A 20,662-nucleotide genomic window follows, 5' to 3' on the forward strand; every position below is an offset into this window, starting at 1 on the left:
CCTCGAAGATGGACGAGCCGCGTGAGCGTCCATCGAGCAGACCGACCTGTGTGACCGGATCCTTCATGATGAGGACGTCGGTGACGGTACCAAACATGCCAAAGTACTCCCTGAGCTTCTCGCTGCTGGTCTGCCAGGACAAGCCGCCGACGAAGAGTTTACCCGGCGCCGGGTCGCCTCCGTTTGGTGTACTCCTACCGGAGCTACCCGAGTGGCTACCGTTTATAGGCACCAGGGCGTTGTGAAAATCGTGCTCGATCGCACCGTTCGCCGCCTCCATGCTGGCGCTGAAACACAACAAATTTACCAACGATTAGGTACATACGAATCGTTCGTCCAACGACCGAAAATATTGAGTTCGGTACGCAAACGTGAGAGCTTTCGTTCTTTCGAGGTTACGGTTCACTTCGAAACGAACGTGCACGAGATTAAAATACGATCTCGGTTAGGTTTTTGTTTCGTTTTTATACCGATCTCGACAGCCGTTGAAATTCCGCGTACGTCGACCGAGTTGAGTTTTGTACGTGTGTGATAATCGAGAATCTCGAATTCGTACGCAAAGTTTTCGATTTCGGTTCGAAACGTGCACTCGAGCAACTCGATGGTAATTGGACGATCCAGAGACTCGATGCACTCTTTGTTTCGTTTTTATATTGATTTCTAGAGTCGTACAAGCGATGCGTACACCGACCGAGTTTTGTACGCGTAGTGACCGAGAATGTCGAACTCGTTCGCAAAGGTCTCGATTTCGGTGCGAAGCGTGCACTCGAATAACTCGATGGTAATTAGACCATCAAGAGACTCGATGTATTGTCTGTTTCGTTTTTATATTGATCTCTACAATCGTATAAGAGACGGGTACACCGACCGAGTTTCGTACGCGTGGTGACCGAGAATATCGAATTCGTTTAATAAAGTCTCGATTTCGGTTCGAAGCGTGCACTCGAGCAACTCGATGGTAATTGGACCATCAAGAGACTCAATGTATTGTCTATTTCATTTTTATATTGATCTCTACAATCGTACATGCGACGCGTACACCGACCGAGTTTCGTACGCGCGGTGACCGAGAATGTCGAACCCGTTCGCAAAGGTCTCGATTTCGGTTCAAAGCGTGCACTCGAGTGACTCGATGGTAATTGGACGATCGAGAGACTCGATGCACTCTTTGTTTTCTTTTTATATTGATTTTTACAGCTGTCCAACCGACGCGTACACCGACCGAGTTTCGTACGCGCGGTGACCGAGAATGTCGAACCCGTTCGCAAAGGTCTCGATTTCGGTTCAAAGCGTGCACTCGAGTGACTCGATGGTAATTGGACGATCGAGAGACTCGATGCACTCTTTGTTTTCTTTTTATATTGATTTTTACAGCTGTCCAACCGACGCGTACACCGACCGAGTTTCGTACGCGCGGTGACCGAGAATATCAAATGTGTTCAATAAAATCTCGATTTCGATAGACAGACGATCGTCTCGGTGAGTACTTATCCGCTTCCGTTTTTTTTTTTTGCACCGAACTCGACAGCCGTCGAAACGCGCGTACACAACCGCTCGAGTTTCGCGCGACCCTGAGAACAATTAAATCTCGTTACAATGGCGCGAATAATCGGTGCACCGGTGCTTTCTCGCATCGTTGCATAATGAACGACGGGCCACTGCTAGTATTTTAATTACCGGCGGGCCGCGCGGAAAAAGGTTTTCCCAGCTTCCGCCTCCTCCGCGCCGTCTCTTCGTCGGCAATTTATTGCCCGATCCGGGGTTAACGCGAGCCTCTGGGCTTCCTTTTCCACGTTTATGTTTATGCCGCGCAGCATTAAGCAAGCCTCTACAGAGCGCCTTTTGAATATTTCAAACGCGTCGAAACACCCTCCGAATCCAGCCTCCCTTCCCCTCTCTCCCACCCTCTCTCCATTCCGCGAAATATTCCCTCTTACGCTCGCACGCGAATCCGTGAACCTGGGGTTCTTTCTCACGCTACTTATTATTACTTATTATTATTTCCCATTGTTTATTACGGTTTATTATCATTTATTATTATTCGTTACGATTTATTATCATTTACTATTACTAACTATCGCTCACAATTATTTATTATGATTTACTATTATTTGTGTATGAATTATTATTATTTACTATTACTTACTATCGTTCACAATTATTTATTATGATTTACTATTATTTGTGTATGAATTATTTATATTTACTATTACTTACTACCGTTCATAATTATTTATTATGATTTACTATTATTCGTTACGATTTAGTATTATTTACCATTACTTACTATCGTTCACAATTATTTATTACGATTTACTATTATTTGTTACGATTTAGTATTATTTACTATTACTTACTATTATTTACAATTATTCGTTACGATTTATTATTACCTACTACTACTTACTATTATTTATTATGATTTATTATTATTTGTTACGATTTATTATTATCTACTACTACTTACTATTATTTATTATGCTTTATTATTATTTGTTACGATTTATTATTATCTACTACTACTTACTATTATTTATTAAGATTTACTATTATTTGTTACGATTTATTATTATTTACCATTACTTACTGTCATTCACAATTATTTATTACGATTTCCTATTATTTACTATCTTATACCAAGATGTATCGCTATTCATTATTCTCTGTCGATTTAATCGATTACTCGTTGCTCCGTCCACGCTGTACGGGTGGGTGAACAAAAGGGGACATATTCGTGTAACGATAAAGAGTCCTACGAAAATACAAAAGCCCCTCTAGACGTCGCGCGAACCTATCGCCGTCAACGAGTCCAGTATATCGTACATACACGTTTTCTCTCTACTTTCAGACGATACCGCTCCTCCTGCTGCAGGCTTGCGTGGTCATATCGATCCCGGTGATAGGTTGCTACAAGCTGTTTTACACCTCGATCGATGTTCAGTAAGTTCGCGCCTAACGTCTCGAGGCGCAAGGACGATCGACTCGACTCGACGCGCCACGCGCGACGATCGAGAGATCGAGTACGCCACGTATCGGCGCGTCGTCTTCGATTTTTCCCCGCGAGAAGCGAGCAACCGCGGTTCGCGTTTAATCGAAGCTTTTATTATGCCCACAGATTAGGTGGCCGTCAACGTTTCGAGATCCCGTCTGTTCCGTGGTTCTTCGATCTGCGAAAACCTCGGGTGCTGAAGGTAAGCGCGGTTTCTTATCGTCGATGCGTTTCAACGATAAATAAATAAATACGTAAACATCTCGCGATATTTCTTCGATCGATGATCTTTTTACCGAGTCTTTTTCTACAATTGAATTTTCCACGATGGAATAATTGAAAACCGATTAGAAATGGGAACGAAAACCGTAACGAAACGAGACCGAGCTTCGTAAATACCGATTCGATAAATAAATAATTCAACAAATATTCGTTTCAACGATAAATAAATAACCAAACATCTCGCGATATTTCCCCGAATGGTTTCACCGAGTCTGTTTCCACGATGTTGAAAAGTCGTAAAACCGATTCGAGATGAAATCGAAAACTGTAAACGAAACGTGAACTACGAGACACCGAGGTCGAGTATATTGTCTGGCGCGCGTGCTCGAGCGAGAACCGCCATCGTTTTCGAATAATTCCGGACAAATTGCTTCGTGCACGAAACGGTGGCTTTCTCGCCGCCGTTTTTCTCTGTCCCGGAGATTTAATCGGCCGGACGAGAACCGCGACCGCTACGACGACTTAGGGCAACACCGTTACGCCGATCCACACCGGACGAATAATTGGAAAAGATAACGGCTACTTCCGCGCGGAAGGAACCGTTGATAAAATCTTCGAAGAGGCAACCAACGCCCCCCTAATCTCCCACTATGGAAACAGGAAACGATCCGGGTTTTCCGTACGTAGGTACGCGCGTTGACATCGAATCGATGGGGGAGGAGGGTGGAGGCGAAGAAGACGCGATATTTTATTTCCTCTCGGCTGTCACCCTTCGTTACTCGTAACTGCCATCGATTCTCTCTCACTCTCTCTCTCTCTGTTCGCTCGCGCGACTCCCACGAGATTCCAACCCGCCCGATGTATCTGTCCATCTTCTTCATCCATCACCGTCATCGCGAGCACTACCGATTGTCGTCTATTATCATCGCTTCCAGCAGACACGGTTGCGCTTTCCCTCTCCACGGATCCGCTTGTCTACGTTTGTCCTCGAAGCTTCCTCGAAGAGATTTTCAAAGACGGAAGGACGCGAGAGAGAACAGTCAACGATCTCGAATTTGTTAAGTTATCGCCCTCGTGTTACCGTTTGCTTTTGAAGTATATAGAGAAGCTTTAAAGAGACTTCAAAGTGGCTTCAAAGGGACTGTGAGAAAAAGGGACGCTTGAGAGAACAGTTACCGATTTCAAATTTGAAAAATTACCACTTCGTGCCACCGTTTGCCTTCGAAGTACACGGAGAGGCTTCAAAGAGACTTCAAAGTGGCTTCAAAGGGACTTTGTGAGAAAAAGGGACGCTTGAGAGAACAGTTACCGATTTCAAATTTGAAAAATTACCACTTCGTGCCACCGTTTGCTTTCGAAGTACACGGAGAGGCTTCAAAAAGGCTTCGAAGATGCTTCAAAGGGACTTTAAAGAGACTTTGAGAAAAAGGGACGCACGAGAGAACAGTTACCGATCTCAAATTTGAAAAGTTACCATCTCGTGCTACCGTTTATTTTTGAAGTACACGGAGAGGCTTCAAAGAGGCTTTATAGTGTCTTCAAAGGGACTTGTGAGAAAAAGGGACGCGCGAAAGAACCGCTACCGATCTCAAATTCTGAAAGTATTAAAATACTCTTAAAATACTCTTGAAATACTCAAAGAGAGCACAGAAAGGCTTCGAAAAGACTTCGAGACAAAAAACAACGCGCGAGAGAACAGTTACCGATCCTGAATTTGAAAAGTCATCACCTGGCGTCACCGTTTGCCCTTGAAGTACTCGGAGAGGCTTCGAAGAAGCTTTGCAGAAACTTTAAAGAACTTGGAGAGAAGAAAGAACGCACGATAGCTCGGCTACCGATTTTAACCGTTCCAGTGCTAGATGGCGCGATCACCCTATCCTTGTTCAACGCTCAAAAGTGCCAGTTCAATCGGGCCAACCGGAGGAACCAATCTCACCAATCGGAGAATCGGAGCTTTGGACGCTCCGAATTGGCACGCGTTTGCAAATTTCCGCAATCGGCTAATCGGGACCTTCTCGCGGGCGAAACGCGTTCGCTGGATCGTTCTCATCGACGAAACTCGTTTTTTTAATCAAATCGAACCCTTATAGAGTACTTATTAAGACACACTCAATAAACTACACTTTAAAAAGCAGAATACGATCGATATTCAAATTTGCCATTACACAACCCTTAAAAAAGGAAAAAAAAAACAAAATTTTAATATTCCCGCGGTATCGGGACCCATACTCTCACGAAGGAACAAATTCGGTGGGAATCACCAAATTCGTTGTACAATGTAAACGTGACTCGATCTCTCTAATTCTAACCTCGTCCTTGCGTCCTTCCGATATCTCGAAACAATCGCAATTCGGACCAAGTTCTAGTTTCGAAAGAAGCGAAACAAGTAAAACTTTCTTCGAACCTGATATTCTCGGTCCTGGACGCCCACTCTCGGTCTCGGTACGGTACCGTAGGGACGCGAAACGCATCCGAGATACGTTCGCGAACTCGTCGCGTCTCACTTTGTCGCGTTAATTGTTTCGTTCGCGTTCCTCGTCGCGCGATGTGGACCTCCAGACCGGCTCGACTCGGCCAATAGCGACAACGCGTCCGCGTAAGGGCGTAGCTATCGCGTCGCGAGCGATGTGGACGATTCCCCTCCCCACCCCTCCCATCCTGTGCTGTTGCAGCTCGTAGGAGAGCAGTGTTTACATCTCGCGCGGCTACGGTACATCCCCGAACCTCGAACGCGTCCACACCGATTCGTACGACGGAATCTTGAACGGTGGTTGGACTCGTTTTCAATATCGCTACGTTTAAGCGTTATTGGACGGCCAGTTACTCGGGTCAATGACTCGGAAAAAAAATTTGTTCATTTCCGAAGTGCACAACGGTCTTGCAAATTGGAACCATATTCTTGAAATATTCTCTATCAAAGTGTTCGACTGTTCGTCCAAGACGTAACTTACTTTACGTTCAACCGCTTGGAAGGGTACTTGGTTATCAATCGAGCATTAACGTAACGGTCGTTAACGTCGGTAACACTCGTCCGACCGTACATTTTTTCCGAGGATCTTCTCGTTCTACGAAACATTTATCCCACCGCACTTCCCTGTAGGAATTTTCCTCAATATATTTCTCTCCCTTCCTCACTTCCTAAAATATTTCCCGTTCTTACCTCCGGTACCTCACCGTAATAATTTTCATGTAATTCTCCGATCGATCGTTCCGTATAAATAAAGAAATGTACAAAGTCGGAGGAAAGTGAACCGAGCACGCTCGAGGGCGGAAAAATTGCGCGCGTAACGCTAACGATGCAAATGGGTCAACGAGGGGTGAAACTAGCACCGTTTTCAACACTAGGAGGAATACTCGTCGACGAAATTCTAGTCTCTATCGAGGGAGGTAACAGAAACGGGCGAAACGAGCGAAACTTTCTTCGAACCTGATGCTCCTCGACGCCCACTCTCGGTACGGTACATCCCCGAATCTCGAACGCGTCCGAATTAAACGAAAGAAGATTTTCGAGCGGTGGTTGGACCCATTCACGGTCGGTGGATAATCAACCGGGCCCGCTCGAGGCCACCGAACTCTCGCGCTCGTTGCTCCGGCTCCGTCTCCTCTCCCCCTCGACCCCCGTGGCGCAAACCCGCAGGCACGCGCACTCTGCCCGCTTCTCGAGCGGCCGGTTGATCGTCTCTCTCGACGTAATGCGAAACGACCCCGTGCGCGGCCGGTTCCGACCGAGACGAGACCGTCGCCGACCAACGACGACGAAAGACGATCGTCGAGACTCCGATCGGTCCGGCGAACTCCGTAGACGTACGCCGAGCCGTTGGCTCTCGTCCGAGTATAAGCGAGCAACGGGCGTACGCGTTCATCGTGGAGAGAGAGAGGGTGGATCGAGAGCGGCGGAAGAGTTGCACGTTACTCCGGTTCGGTTCTATCGCCGCGAGGAACGTGGACGCAGCGTACGTACGACGGGGATACGTTCGGTAGGTGTAGAGGTCGAGGGAGCCGCGCGGCTCGACTCGACTCGGTTCGGCCCGTTTCGGAACGGTTCGGGACCGTTCGGTCCGTAGTGGAAGCTCCCGGCGTGGAAGGGGCCGAAGAGAAGGGACACGTTCGTGTGCGCGCGGCCGTACTACGCCTCCGAGGAGAGAGCGAGACGCGAGGGTGCGCGCGACGAACGAGAGAGGGAGACGCGAAACGAAACGAGACGCGAGAACAAGGACGGACGACCGTAGCGACGGGATTAATTTCGAGAGGCACGCGCCCGCGTCCGCGTCCGCGTTTCGCGTCGATGGAATTCCCGTGTGTTTCTTTCGCGGGTAACTCCCGATCGACGCGAACCTCGAGCCACGGTACGCCCGTGTGCTCGCGCGAGAAAAGCCAAGAGTTTTTCTCCCGCTTCGCTCGAACCGTTCTCGCGTCAACGCGGGGGGTCGTCTAACCCTCGAGTGACGAGGAAGCTGCGCCCCCGTACGCGTCCGTCTCCTCGTCCGTTCGCGAGGGCATCGTTCCCATCGCTACGGGCGGACGAGCCAGACGGAGAAAGGTGGGCAGAGACGGACGAGAAAGAGCGAGTCCGAGTGAAACGGGCCGAGTACCGTTCGAAGGAGTCGGCCAGCGGGGTGGAGAGAGGGTGGTTCGAGCAGCGGGGGCGAAGGGTGAGAGAACGCGCAGCTGGTGGATCAATACGCCCCTCCGTTTCGTTCTTCCCTCTCCGAGTTGTCGCACGATACCTTTTGCAACGTTCCGCCCCTGCGGAACGTCTATCGGAAGATGCGACGCTCTTTTTCGCTTTCGCCCGCCAATTTCTACGTAAAGTCGTCTCGCTCTTTCGCGGCCCCGCGCGCGCCGCTGCCATTCCGCATTAGCCGGCTTTATTTCTTCCTCGCGCGTCCACTATCCATCGGTCTCTCGGTTTCTTCCCCGGTTTGCATCGTCCTCCGATATCCGGGGGCCCCACCACCGAGAGAATCCCTCTTTCGAAATTCCGTGCGAGCCGGAGCGCGCCAGAGAAACAGAAAGAGACGGACAGATAAACAGATAGAGAGAGATTTTTTCTCCTCCCCCTTGGTCGTCGAGAAATTGATCCGCCTACGCGCTACGCGCTTACTTCGCCGCGTTCTCGTCTCGTCGAGAATCTTCCGAGGAGTTCGGGAACTTCGTAATCTCGAACCGGGCCCTTCCGCAGTCGAGAAAAGAAAAAAACAATCTCGATCCGCGGATAGACTCCGCGGCGTCGATTCTCGATCGAATATTCCCACGCTCGCCGAGAAAGAGAGAGAGCGAGACGTCCGTTTCCGAGCGAAAAACCGCGAAACCGCGCGAGGGGAATGGAGAACCCCGAGAACGAATTCGTCCGCTCGGTATCGATGTTGCGTAATTATTTTATTCCCGGTTTCTCTTCCCGGACGCGATGCACGGTTTTCATCGCGTTCCGCGCGAACGGTAGGTATTCAATTCAGTTATGCAATAATAATTTCGTTACACGGACGAACGGTTCGGGACGAAACGACCGCGGCGTTTTAACACGGCCGCGTAACAAAATAACCGGCGAGCTTGCGGCCGGGTTTCCTCCGTAAACAGGGCCGCGGTTTTATTTAGCGCGAGTGTCGGCGGCGGCGGCGACGACACAAACTCGAAAACAAAGCCCGCCCTTAGAAACAATCGCGCGCTCGCGCTTAACGCTCCGTTTTTCGACGCGCGGGAACGACCAACCGGTCGCGAGTTTTCACGACGCGCCGAAGTGGGTCGCCGAAGTTCAGAATACGCGAGAGATCGGAGCGTATGCGCACTTCGCGGCTACCTCTCGTGATTCTCGACGAGAGCGCACACGCCCGAAGTTTCACCTTCGCGCGTACAGAATCGACGACCCTGCTCGCGATACATCCGAGAATTTTCACGTTGAAATTGAAGCGTTGTGTCGATGCGGGCCAACGACCGATTCGATCGAGGGTGTACGAGCTCCGATGGGGTCAATCAAGATTTTCAACGAGTACACCATGCGAAGTCTTTCATCGTTCTACGTACGAATAGTCGATGCGATACATCCGAGAACGCGATTTTCACGCGTCGTGTCGTTACGAGTCGACCGATTCGATCGAAAGGATGCATGAGCTCCGATGCGGTCAATCGTCGAGATTCTCGACGAGTACACTATTCGAAGTCTTTCATTGTTCTACGTACGAACAGTCGATGCGATACATCCGAGAATGCGATTTTTACGCGTCGTGTCGTTACGAGTCGACGATCGATTCGATCGAGAAGGAGTACGAGCTCCAATGCGGTCAATCGTTGAGATCCTCGATAAGTACACCATCCGAAGTCTCTCAACGTTCTACGTACGAACAGTCGATGCGATACATCCGAGAATACGATTTTAACGTCGAAATCGAGGGGTCGTGTCAATGTGGGCCAACGACCGATTCGATTGAGGGTGTACGAGCTCCGATGCGGTCAATCGTCGAGATTCTCCATAAGTACACCATCCGAAGTCTCTCATCGTTCTATATACGAACAGTCGATGCGATACATCCGAGAACACGATTTTCACGTCGAAATCGACGCTCAATATCGAAATGGACGATACCAAAGTTTCATCGTTGTCGGTTCTGTTCGTGATACATCGACCACGGTAGAACACAATTTTTCAAAGGAACGAAATTTTTCAACGCTCCGATTCGAAACGGAATTAACGCGTCCAATTCGAAGAGGACGCTCCGTTCTTTCGGGGTAACGAACGCTTCGATTCGAAGCGGAATGGACACTCTGTTTTTTTTTAGCGGAACGGACGCTTCGATTCTACGCGGAATCGATTCCCCAGTTTTCTCAACCTAATGAAATTTCGAGGTAATGGACATTCCGGTTCGAAGCGGAACGAACGCTCCGAGTCGAAGCGGAATCGACGCTCCGATTCAAAGCGGAATGGACGCTCCACTTTTTCAGCGTAACGAACCCTCCGATTCTCAACGAAACCATCGCTTCGATTCGACGCGGAATCGATCGTCAGGTTTCTCAACGCGTTAAACGCTCCGGAATTTTCAACGGAACGAACGCTCCGACTCCAACGCGGAATCGATTCTCCAGTTTTCTCGACCCAACGAACGCTTCTTCGATTCTTAACGGAATCAATCGTCGGGTTTCTCAACGCAATAGAACGCTCCGGAATTTTCAACGAAACAAACGCTCCGATTCCAACGCGGAATCGATCGTCGGGTTTCTCAACGCAATAGAACGCTACGGAATTTTCAACGAAATAAACGCTCCGATTCCAACGCGGAATCGATTCTCCACAGTTTTCTCGACCCGATATAATGCTACGGAATTTTCAGCGGAACGTACGCTCCGATTCCGACGCGGAATCGATTCTCCAGTTTTCTCGACCCAATGAACGCTTCGATTCGACGTGAAATCGATTCTCCAGTTTTCTCTACTCGAGAAACACTCCGATTCTTAACAGAATCGATTCTCCACATTTTTCTCGACCAACGCTTCGATTCTTAACAGAATCGATCGTCGTGTTGCTCAACGCAATGGACGCTCCGTAATTTTCAGCGTAACGGGCGCTCCTATTCGACGACGTAGATTCAACGTTGATTCGACGCGAATTCGACGCTTCGGTGTGTTTCAACGCAAGGTTCCGTTTCGTCTCGAAGCGGAGCAACGACCGATTCGATCGCGAGTCCGTCGAGATCGAATGACCCATTGGCAGCCCATGACCTCGATCGTCTTGGATGCGCAAAGGGGCGAGGACCGGTAGAAAAGCGCGGCCACGAGGGGTTACGGGCGAGACGGAGAAGAAACTGGACGCGAGAACGGTTCCAGTATTTCCAGTATCGGCAGACACCCTGCGCCGGCGGCACATCGGCGTAGCACCCGTTGGCCCTCGGCAATGTCGAGGGTTACTTTCCTCCCTTTCTCTGCCGCCCTTCTTCGGGCTGGCCGCGCTGCTGGTCGTCTCCCTCCTCGTCGGTCTCTCCCTCGAGGCCGTGCTCGCTCGCACGCGGAATATGCGCGGCTAGACACGCGCACTGGCCACCCTTCCACCCTTGTAGGCTCGTGCAGAAACCCGAGGGGAGGGTGCGATCCCGGCTCGCTGGTGGGGCTCGCTGAACCTGGAGGAGAAGCTCCCCCGTATTGGGGGAGGGGAGGGCCAGGTTGCGGAAGCGGCGCCGACACCGAGCGACGCAGTCAGCTCGACGCCGCCCGACGGCGAGACCACGGCCACCACCGTTTCTCCGCACACTTCGCTCGACCTCTCGGATGGATCCTGAGACAACCACGTCCTCGTCGTCGTTGTCGTCGACGGTGAAACCGGCGCGGAAAATACAAAAAAAAAATAAGAAAGAAAGAAAAAGAGGACACACCGTCGTCGGTCACGCATCCACGCGATCGTACGAGGAAACTCGTCCGCAAACGTCCCTTCGCGTACCATGGAAGTAGAAATCGGTAAATCGTGCGTCGAGGAAGCCTTCCCAGCGAACCACCGCCGACACCACCGCCACCGCCGTCGCCTCCGCCGCCGCCTCCGCCACCACCACCGTAGGGACAACAGTCGGTTACGAGGAACGCCGACAGACCCGGCGCCTACGCTCATGGACACTTGCCGGGGATATTGTCCCGTCACAGCAGTACGCCTTTGAACAGTTACTGGTGTGATGAGACATTGTCCTCGTCTCGTGGCCGTTCTCCGATCGTCGTACTCCCGACATCGACTCCGCTACGCAAGTGTGCTAACTACCACCATCGACGACAGATCCTCCCAGTGGAACACGACGAAAGTGTGCTATACCCTTCCCGCAAAGAGTATTTTGTGCTACGCGACGCGCGACCGTGCACGAAACCCGGCGTTAACGGGAGAAGAACAGAGTAAACTCGCGAATCGCGAAGGGGGAGGGGGGTTGGAAAATTTTCAGCGTCCTCACGGAGAGAAACGTTTTCACCTTTCGCTGTTCGCGTCGGTTATCGAAACAACGCGATCGTATCCCCGTAAATGGTTTCGAGCCACCCGTTCGTGGCGAGGTGTCTCTTAATTCACGCCAACGTGGATGCCACGAGCATTTCCGGTCGATAAGGCAGCTGCCGGAAGGTGCGGCTGCTCGCTGGTTACGCCGGTCGATCGGAAAACTCTCTTCGTCGAGTTCTGCACGGCCATCGGGGGAAACGCGAGACGCGGAGGGAACCCAATTTCTTCAGGGGCGGGGGAGGGGGGACGACGAAGAGGAGGAGAAGTAGGAGGAGAAGGCGGAGAATGAAAAAAATACGCGGTTTCCTCGCTCGTTGTCCGATCGGAGACCACCACTATCCGTCGGGGGTGTCCACGTCGGCCAGGGTCTCGGGACAAGCCGAAAGGTTGGTGTGATCGCGAAAGGGACACCGAATCTCGCGTATTGTGCCGTACGGTATTCGCAAAATGGCCGTACCGCGTCGACGACCACGAGACGACACCACAAAGCTTCTGTGTTTCTCTTCCCGTGTGTCCAACGCTGCGTTACTCGGTGTTTGAGTTACGGTACTCGTTCGGGGGAATCTACGTGCGATCTACGCCGATGCATCGTTACTACGCGAACGTACGAACGTACGAACGTCTCCTCGTTCACCTAACCACCGTACAGAGAAAGCAACGCGTCGCTGATTACGAGCGAGGTTCACAAAGCGACCCCTCGCGACCCCTCGCGACCCAGGGTCTCGTCTCCTTTTCCTCTTCTTCTCGCGCGAATTTCCACGGTGACGTAACACGGTTCGTTGGTTCGTATCGTGCGACGCGTTCGAACGCCGATCGAACCGAAAATCGACGTGGCCTACTTACGGGGAACACCTGCCCCGCGAACGGTTCCTCGTCTGGTTTCAACCCCGAAATATCTGCAGTCGTTCGCTGAATAATGAATCAGCCTTGTTTCCGTGCGCGACTCGGTGTACCGAATTAGAGCGGCGCCACGACGGGGTAGTGGAGAACTCGAACGGGGTCGATGAAAAGGTTAACGCCGGGTTTAGGTCGATCGTAGGCTTTCCCTTACGCTCCAGCCGACCCTCTCTGTCTTTAGTCAACTCCCCCTCTAGGTTGCTTGGTTTCCCCAGTTTCGATCAGAGAGTTTCCACTAGCCGCGACAACGTTCGATCGGTGCACGGAATGACGTACACGGAGGACACGCTCGTCGTAACCCTCGCGAAATACGTTTCGGGAGGGGGGCAAAAAAAAATCGATAAGAAAAGAAACAGAAACGAAAAGAAGAAAAAAAAAAGAAGCTACGGTCAAACCGGAAGAATCTCCTCCCGCTTCCAACCCCTGATTCGTCGGAGACTGTAAACAACAACGAGTGGCACAGACTTCTCTGGTGAACTCGACGAGATCTCTCTCTCTCTCTCTATCTATCTATCTATCTATCTCTCTTTCTCCGTTTCGAGATTCTCGGATCGAGAAATTTCAACGAACGCGTATCACGCGCGAGTTTTGCTCGCGTGTTTCGAAGAGAAACGTTCACGACGAATCTCGGGGAAGAACCGCGGCGACGAGGCTCGTGTTCCGTGGTCGATCAGGGTCACGGGAGACCCCTGGATGGATAAACGCGGAAAACACTTTGCTCCCTCGTCGACGATTGCTCGCGACGCTCGTTACATCGTTCGTCTTGGGTAATCTATCGGGTGAACGTTACGAGAGGAACGAACCCTTTGGCGATCTTCAATTTTCGGTTCAACGATCGAACGTCTCGATCTCGTAGAATTGTCGCGCAGTGACGAGTATCCCTCGGATCGTGATCGATTCGAAATCGATATCTCGCGACTCGCGAGCGACGATGTCGAGGGACAACCACCGTGGACGAACGAAGGGGACTAACGAGAGAAAAGAAATAGGCGGTAGAGTACCTACGTGCGGTGAAAAAGGTGGAATCGTTAGGACACGAGCAGACATCGCGGTGAGAATTGATTAGCCGTTGGATTAACGGGCGCGGCACGTCTGCGATTCGAAAGAGAGAAGCTTGGAGGTCGTCGTCTGTTGGAGTCGGATTTCACGGGTGGTGGTGGTAGTGGTGGTGGTGGTGGTGATGCCGGTATTGGTGTTCTACCCTCGTAGGTGCACGTGGAGGTGACGTAGAGGTGGTGGTTGCCAGTGCTGGTGATGGTAGTGGTGATGGTGGTGGTGGTGGTGGTCGTGGTGGTTGTGGTGGTAGTGGTGAGCTGCTGCTGCTGCTGCTGCTGCTGCTGCTGCTGCTACTGCTGCTGCTGGATAGATGGATGGGGTGGGTTGTCATCTAACCTTCCTACCGGTTGGTAGAGGGCACAGCCACCAGGCGGCGACTCGTTCGACACCGGAAGAGAAGGGCGAAGGAAGAGAGGGTGGACGAACGAGAAGGAGAGGTGCAAGCCCCGTTGGATCGGTGGTTAGTCGCGTCGAAGACCGTGCGTTAATACCTGCGGGCGTCTTTCGAGGAATCCTGGAGAGGAACTAGCCGGTACGAGGGGAATGACGATGACGAACTCGATGAAAATACAAACGGATCGGACCGGACGCACCTTACGAGAGAGATGTTTGAGAGGAAGAAAAGAGAGTCGGCCATGTTCATCCCCGTGAGAGACACCTTAGACAAGAGAAACCCCATAGATGTGTAGAGGCTAGAGTAATATAACACACCGTCGCGCGCAGATGTCGTTGTTGTGTAGACATTGTCATAGATTAGATAGAGAGTCCGTTTTAGACATCTGTATTATATGTACATTTTCTCTGTATCGCGTTTGTACACGCCGCTGAGACAGAATCCACCCTCGATCGCGGAGAGACACGTTCTCTCTCTCTCTCTCTCTCTCGTCCACGTTCGAGACGACCGTCCGTACACAGACACACGACCGAGGCTCGATTCGATGTATCGCGCGTGTTGTTTGTATGCGACGACGCGAGGCCGGTTTCGCGCGATCGATCTTCCCCACGATCGTGTATACCTACACAAGCCGCGACGCGACGCGCCGCGCCGCGAGAAACTTTCCCGTGAATTTCACCTCTCGTCGAACCGATCGTTTTCTTTTTTTTTTCTTCTGTTTTTTTTCCTCGCCAAGAACGGTGTTCTTCGATCGTGGAGAAGAAGAAGAAGACAAAAAATTAAGAAAAGAAATATTTGGAAAAGAAACGAACGCGCGATTAACATTTCACGGCAATCGACAACGAGCAATTTGCATGCATTGCACGTTGGTATAGACTATGTAATTAGGCTGTGCATACGTACACACGTAATCGTAAAACCATATTTGTCAAGCACCACTGCCCGTTGCGTGTCATAGAGATGCACACTCGCTCACATATACACACACACGCTCGCGCGTAGACTATATATGTATATATACCGATATACACGTATATATACACATACTTTTTTACTACGAATTTTCAATATTTTGCGGTTACGATTTCTATTTCTCTCTCTCTCCCGAGAGGCCGCAATCTCGACGAAAATGTATGGAAAGAAAAAAAAAGACCGGTGCTAGGGACATCTGAAATTTCAATAAATCGAAATGTTATTGAGTGAAAAAAAAAGAATAGAAAAAACGAAAAAAAAAAGAAGCACGAATCGTCTACACCTCGATATATGCCTTCCCTGGATCCAGAAGCGGCTGGAAATCGCAACTCGCCGTATCTCCGTCGACTTTTCCGCGAGGAGTACGCTTAATCTGGTTCGAAATCGGTTCCGTACGGTCGGTTCTCGTCGAAGAAACGATATTCGTCCCGTTTGGTGGGGAGAGCCACGGTGATTCATTTGCAAGTTACACGCGTAAACGTCCATTAAGATAATTATACCGTGCCGCGCGGTCGAAGGGGTTAAACGTCACGCGTCACGGAACAACCCCGTACGCGCGGGCCACGTGCGCGTGCGCGTCTCAAGATACATTCTTCCTTTCTCTCTCTTTCTCTCTCGTGTACTTTTTCTTTTTCCCGTTGCGAAGGACGAGCGCGAGAGGCCGGCTCAATTTATTTTAATTTGGACGATATTAGTTTTAATTAAGGCGCACAATTAACGCGGAACACGTCGTCGTCGTCGACGTCGACGACGACGGGTGAGACCGGATGAAAATAACTCCTCTTTAAAGACTTTACGGAGAGAGTCGTCGAGAGGGTGGGTGACGCGTCACGGTTAGGGGGTGTCTAACGCTCGAAGGTGTGCGCGCTCGCAAGTGCGTGAACGCGTGTGCGCTCGTCCATCGGGTCAGGTGTTCGAGCATACAACAGGTGCACATTACGGGACGCAAATGTGCGAGATGCGTCGTCGTTGTCATTGTTGTCGCGTGTTCGATAATAGGCACGGGGTTAGTAAACGTTCCTTTGATCTGTTCGATATTGAAAACGGGAGGACAAGGTATTCGTAACGACGTTCGATGGTCAGTGATGGGAAAAATTTCGGTACGTCCGAGATTTTCGGATCGGTGGCCTTGGGCGACGAGCGCGAAAACCACGAATGTTTGTATTATTGGTTACTTTTTTCAACGCGGGAGAAATCTTCCAGAGACACGGGATGGAGTCGAGAGTGGGATTATCGAAAATTTGCGGTACGTGCGAGATTTTCGGATCGGTGGCCTTGGGCGACGAGCGCGAAACTACGGATTTTTGTACTATTGATTATTTTTTTCAACGTGGGAGAAATCTTCCAGAGACACGGGATGGAGTCGAGAGTGGGATTATCGAAAATTTGCGGTACGTGCGAGATTTTCGGATCGGTGCCCTTGGACGACGAGCGCGAAACTACGGATTTTTGTACTATTGATTATTTTTTTCAATGCGGGAGAAATCTTCCAGAGACACGGGGTGGAGTCGAGAGTAGCGTGGGATTATTGAAAATTTGCGGTACGTGCGAGATTTTCGGATCGGTGACCTTGGGCGACGAGCGTGGATACGATGGACATTTCTACTATAGGGAGATATTTTTTCAACGCGGGGAAATCTTTGAAAGACTCCCCTAACCCGGAATGGGGTCGAAAGTAGTGTGAGATTATCGAAAATTTGCGACACATGCGAGATTTTCGGATCGTTGGCTCTGAATGACGAGCGTGGAAACGATGGACGTTTATATTATAGACAGCTTTTTTTGGGATTATCGTCAGTTGACGAACCTGAGGAATGTTGATAGATTCGTTTTTATCGAGGTAAATTCGAAACGATTACAATTTTCGGTGACTGTAATTTTAATGTTTTCTTACGCTGCTACAACGCTATGTCTGTGCTTTCGTCGAAAAGTAGAGCACTAAAACCCTTCCTGCTCTTGTAACGATTTGTCAACTTACCAAGTCCCTATGTAGAATGTCACTCTTTCCTTTTTCAGCTAACAAAATGTACTATAGGGAACTGGTAAGTTGGCGAGTGTAGAATAAATTTTTCATTCTTCCTGTTAGAGAGAAAAAAATCCTGACGTTTTGACGTTCAACACCGGCCTAACACGATATCTCGGATCTACCGCAATTCTTCCCCTCGGTCTCCATCGTACCTAACCCAAAGTGAAAGTAGAACAGGCAGTTACTAAATTTGAAACTCGACGAGGTATTTTTCTGATCAACTTCTCGACCGAGATATTTTTTCGGTTGGCTCCGCGACCGAGATTACTTTTTCGGTTGGTCCTTCGACCGAGATTCTTCGATATTCGACGATTCGTTAACCCGAATTTCGAACCTCCTAATTTCGCTTTCTTCCTTTTATCGAGTTCTCTCGTGGTATCCCTCTCCAGTGTTCTCTCTCTCTCTCTCTCTCTCTGTCCCTTGGTTTGTATATCCGGCGCCCAGGTTATTGGATCAATACGCGAGGTTCCAATTAATCCACGGGGGGTGCCCTCGACAGATGGCCTATGGGAAACACCATACCCTCGCTGCATTAACCCTCCTAAACCGCAACCACTCGCGTCGACGACGTCTTCTGCGTCACGCGGGCGCACCCACGAATCGGGACGCGGTCTCTGCGAGCAACGCCGACAACAATATGGTCGATTGTCGTCGCTCACTTTCACGAGAACGATTATTTTCTCTTATCACTGACCGCGACTCGATCGTTCTCCACAACGAAACGTGTACATTTCGATCTTCAAGAAAGCATTTAGATCGTCTTCCTTGGAGTATGGAAGACCGACTTGGGGGGTTTTCGATCGTTCTCTAAACCGCGAGAGTCCTCGATTATCCGATCGAAAGAAAAGAGGTTAACACCCGATGCTATTAGTTACCAATTAATTTATTAATTAATGGATTTGATTTCCCTTTGTATCAATATCCCGCGGTGAAGGAACTTTGCGATTCGGATGAAAAACGAACGAAAGAAGATGATCTCGCCGATCACCGTTGCTTTTTCTCTCCTCGAATCGAGACTGCGCACAAAGATGGCGCGATCGAATCGTCGTTAAGAGCTCCCATTCGAAGACGACTTTCGTCGGGTTTTTTCTTTCCTCCCCGGACCGCTCAACCCACTTTCCTACCCTTCTCGGCGACCCACGGATCGATTCCGATGCTCACCGAATCGGTACTGTTCCAACCTTCGGGTATAATTAAGAAATTCGAAATTCTTGGGAATTATCGAGATCGACGATCGCCGAATCAGTTTCCAAATAGTCGGCTGTGTTCAATCTTTGTACCACGCGTGGGTCTTTTTAGACCCAGACAGACTTTTACATCGCCCAATTACATCGTTAGTACAATTCTTTCCGTAGAAATTAAAAAAGTAATGTAATATATAGAATAATTGAATTTTTATTCGCTCTCAGTTCGACGCGTTGACCCTCGCCGTACCACGCGTGGGTCTTCTAGGACCCAGAATCTTTCGAACCACTCGATAACACCGTTAGTACCGTTTTTATTATCTTTTTTTCGGAGAAATTAAGAAAGCTATAAATGTACACGACAAAAGAATCTTTCTTCGAAATATTCGCGCGAGATCTAGTTACGGGTCAGTTTGGACCCAAGATTGGTCTCTCTCGCGATCGTTCAAAGCGTTTGTAACGCGATAGTCGAGATGCTCGGGATTTTCGAATCGATACCGTTCGAATACCGTTCGTGTGTAGAACTCAAGGGGCTGGAAATTCGCGGGAATTATCGTGACGTCGCGATCGAAAACGTTTATCGCGTGTTACGAGGGACGACTAACGTCTTCGAACTATCGTTGATGGTCGTTCTATCTGGGCCACTCCCTATTACCGTGCAGCCCCCATCAACTCCATCGGTTTCGTGGGCTAACGAGCGGCCCGACGTCGAGCCCGAGTTTCCGTTCGTCGTTCTCGTACCTCGAACGACCTAGAACCGCTAAAAGAGAAAGAGAGAAAGAGAGCTTTCCGGCCCGAATGGCTTTCCTCTCGCCTTTCCGCGCTATTCACCGACCAATTAAATCGACGCTCGGCCTTCTCTAGGCGTTAACGAGGTCTTTTTTCGTGGTTAACGGAAACCGAACGGTGGAGGGGGAACGAGACAGTATCAAACGAGGATCTCCGCGAGATCTTCGGTGCCTCGCTATCGATGAAAAAAAAGTTTGCGTAACGACCCCCCGATGTCGATGGTGATCTTTTGTCTCGACGCGCTGGCTCGAATAATCGAGTCGATGGCTCAATTCCAGAACGCCTCGTTGAGTACTCGTAACCGATCACGGATCGAACGTCGGCCGGTCTAGTCGCTTCGAAGTACCATCTCGACGGATGACGACGATTCGAGAGGAAAAGTACTGAGATGCAAAAGATCTATTTCTCTCTCTATATATCTTCTTTTAAGGGGTGGGTTTCGATCGATGAAAATTCTCTGAAAACCGATGTGACTCGGAATGTTTCGATTCGTTGCGCGGTTGAGTCGCTTTCGTGTACTATTTCGACGTTTTGGGAGGAAAAGTGGCGGGCACGTGAAAGATTTCTCCTTTTTTCTCTTTCTCTAAGATGTGAGTTTCGTATGGTAAAAATTACCCTAAAACCGACGTGACTCGAGATATATCGATTCGTTGCGCGGTTGAGTCGCTTTCGTGTACTATTTCGACGTTTTGGGAGAAAAAGTGGCGGGCACGCGAAAGATTTCTCCTTTTCTCTCTTTCTGTAAGGGGTGAGTTTCGTATGGTAAAAATTAGCCTAAAACCGACGTGACTCGGGATATATCGATTCGTCGCGAGTTTGAGTCGCTTTCGTGTACTATTTCGACGTTTTGGGAGAAAAAGTGGTGAGCACGCGAAAGATTTCTCCTTTTCTCTCTTTTTGTAAAAGGTGAGTTTCATATGGTAAAAATTACCCTAAAACCGACGTGACTCGGGATATATCGATTCCTAGCGTGTTTGAGTCGCTTTCGTGTACTATTTCGACGCATGACGTTTTGAGAGAAAAAGTGGTGGGGACGCGAAAAATTTCTATTTCTTTTCTTTCTCTAAAGGGTGTGTCTCGATTGGTGAAAATTCTCCGAAAACCGATGTGACTCGGAATATTTCGATTCGTAGCGGGTTTGAGTCGCTTTCGTGTACTATTTCGACGCATGACGTTT

At 49.7% G+C, this 20,662-nt stretch overlaps 2 protein-coding genes across 6 annotated transcripts in view; one reads left to right on the forward strand and one right to left on the reverse strand.

The window, feature by feature from the left end:
• LOC143150615 (uncharacterized) overlaps positions 1 to 20,662 on the forward strand; it is a 103,086-nt gene that overhangs the window by 50,671 nt on the left and 31,753 nt on the right. The window contains exons 2-3 of the mRNA XM_076319084.1: positions 2,849 to 2,940; positions 3,116 to 3,191. Coding sequence (XP_076175199.1) covers positions 2,849 to 2,940; positions 3,116 to 3,191 — 168 coding nt within the window. The remainder of the gene's footprint in view (positions 1 to 2,848; positions 2,941 to 3,115; positions 3,192 to 20,662) is intronic.
• Positions 1 to 20,662, reverse strand: part of Msi (RNA-binding protein musashi) — a 289,445-nt gene that overhangs the window by 11,522 nt on the left and 257,261 nt on the right. For all 5 annotated transcript variants that reach the window (XM_076318378.1, XM_076318296.1, XM_076318459.1 and 2 more), the window contains one exon: positions 47 to 287. In XM_076318378.1, the coding sequence (XP_076174493.1) occupies positions 47 to 287 (241 nt within the window). The remainder of the gene's footprint in view (positions 1 to 46; positions 288 to 20,662) is intronic.

The sequence above is a fragment of the Ptiloglossa arizonensis genome, chromosome 1 (genome assembly GCF_051014685.1).
Source record: "Ptiloglossa arizonensis isolate GNS036 chromosome 1, iyPtiAriz1_principal, whole genome shotgun sequence".
In the NCBI taxonomy this organism is placed as follows: Eukaryota; Metazoa; Arthropoda; class Insecta; order Hymenoptera; family Colletidae; genus Ptiloglossa; species Ptiloglossa arizonensis.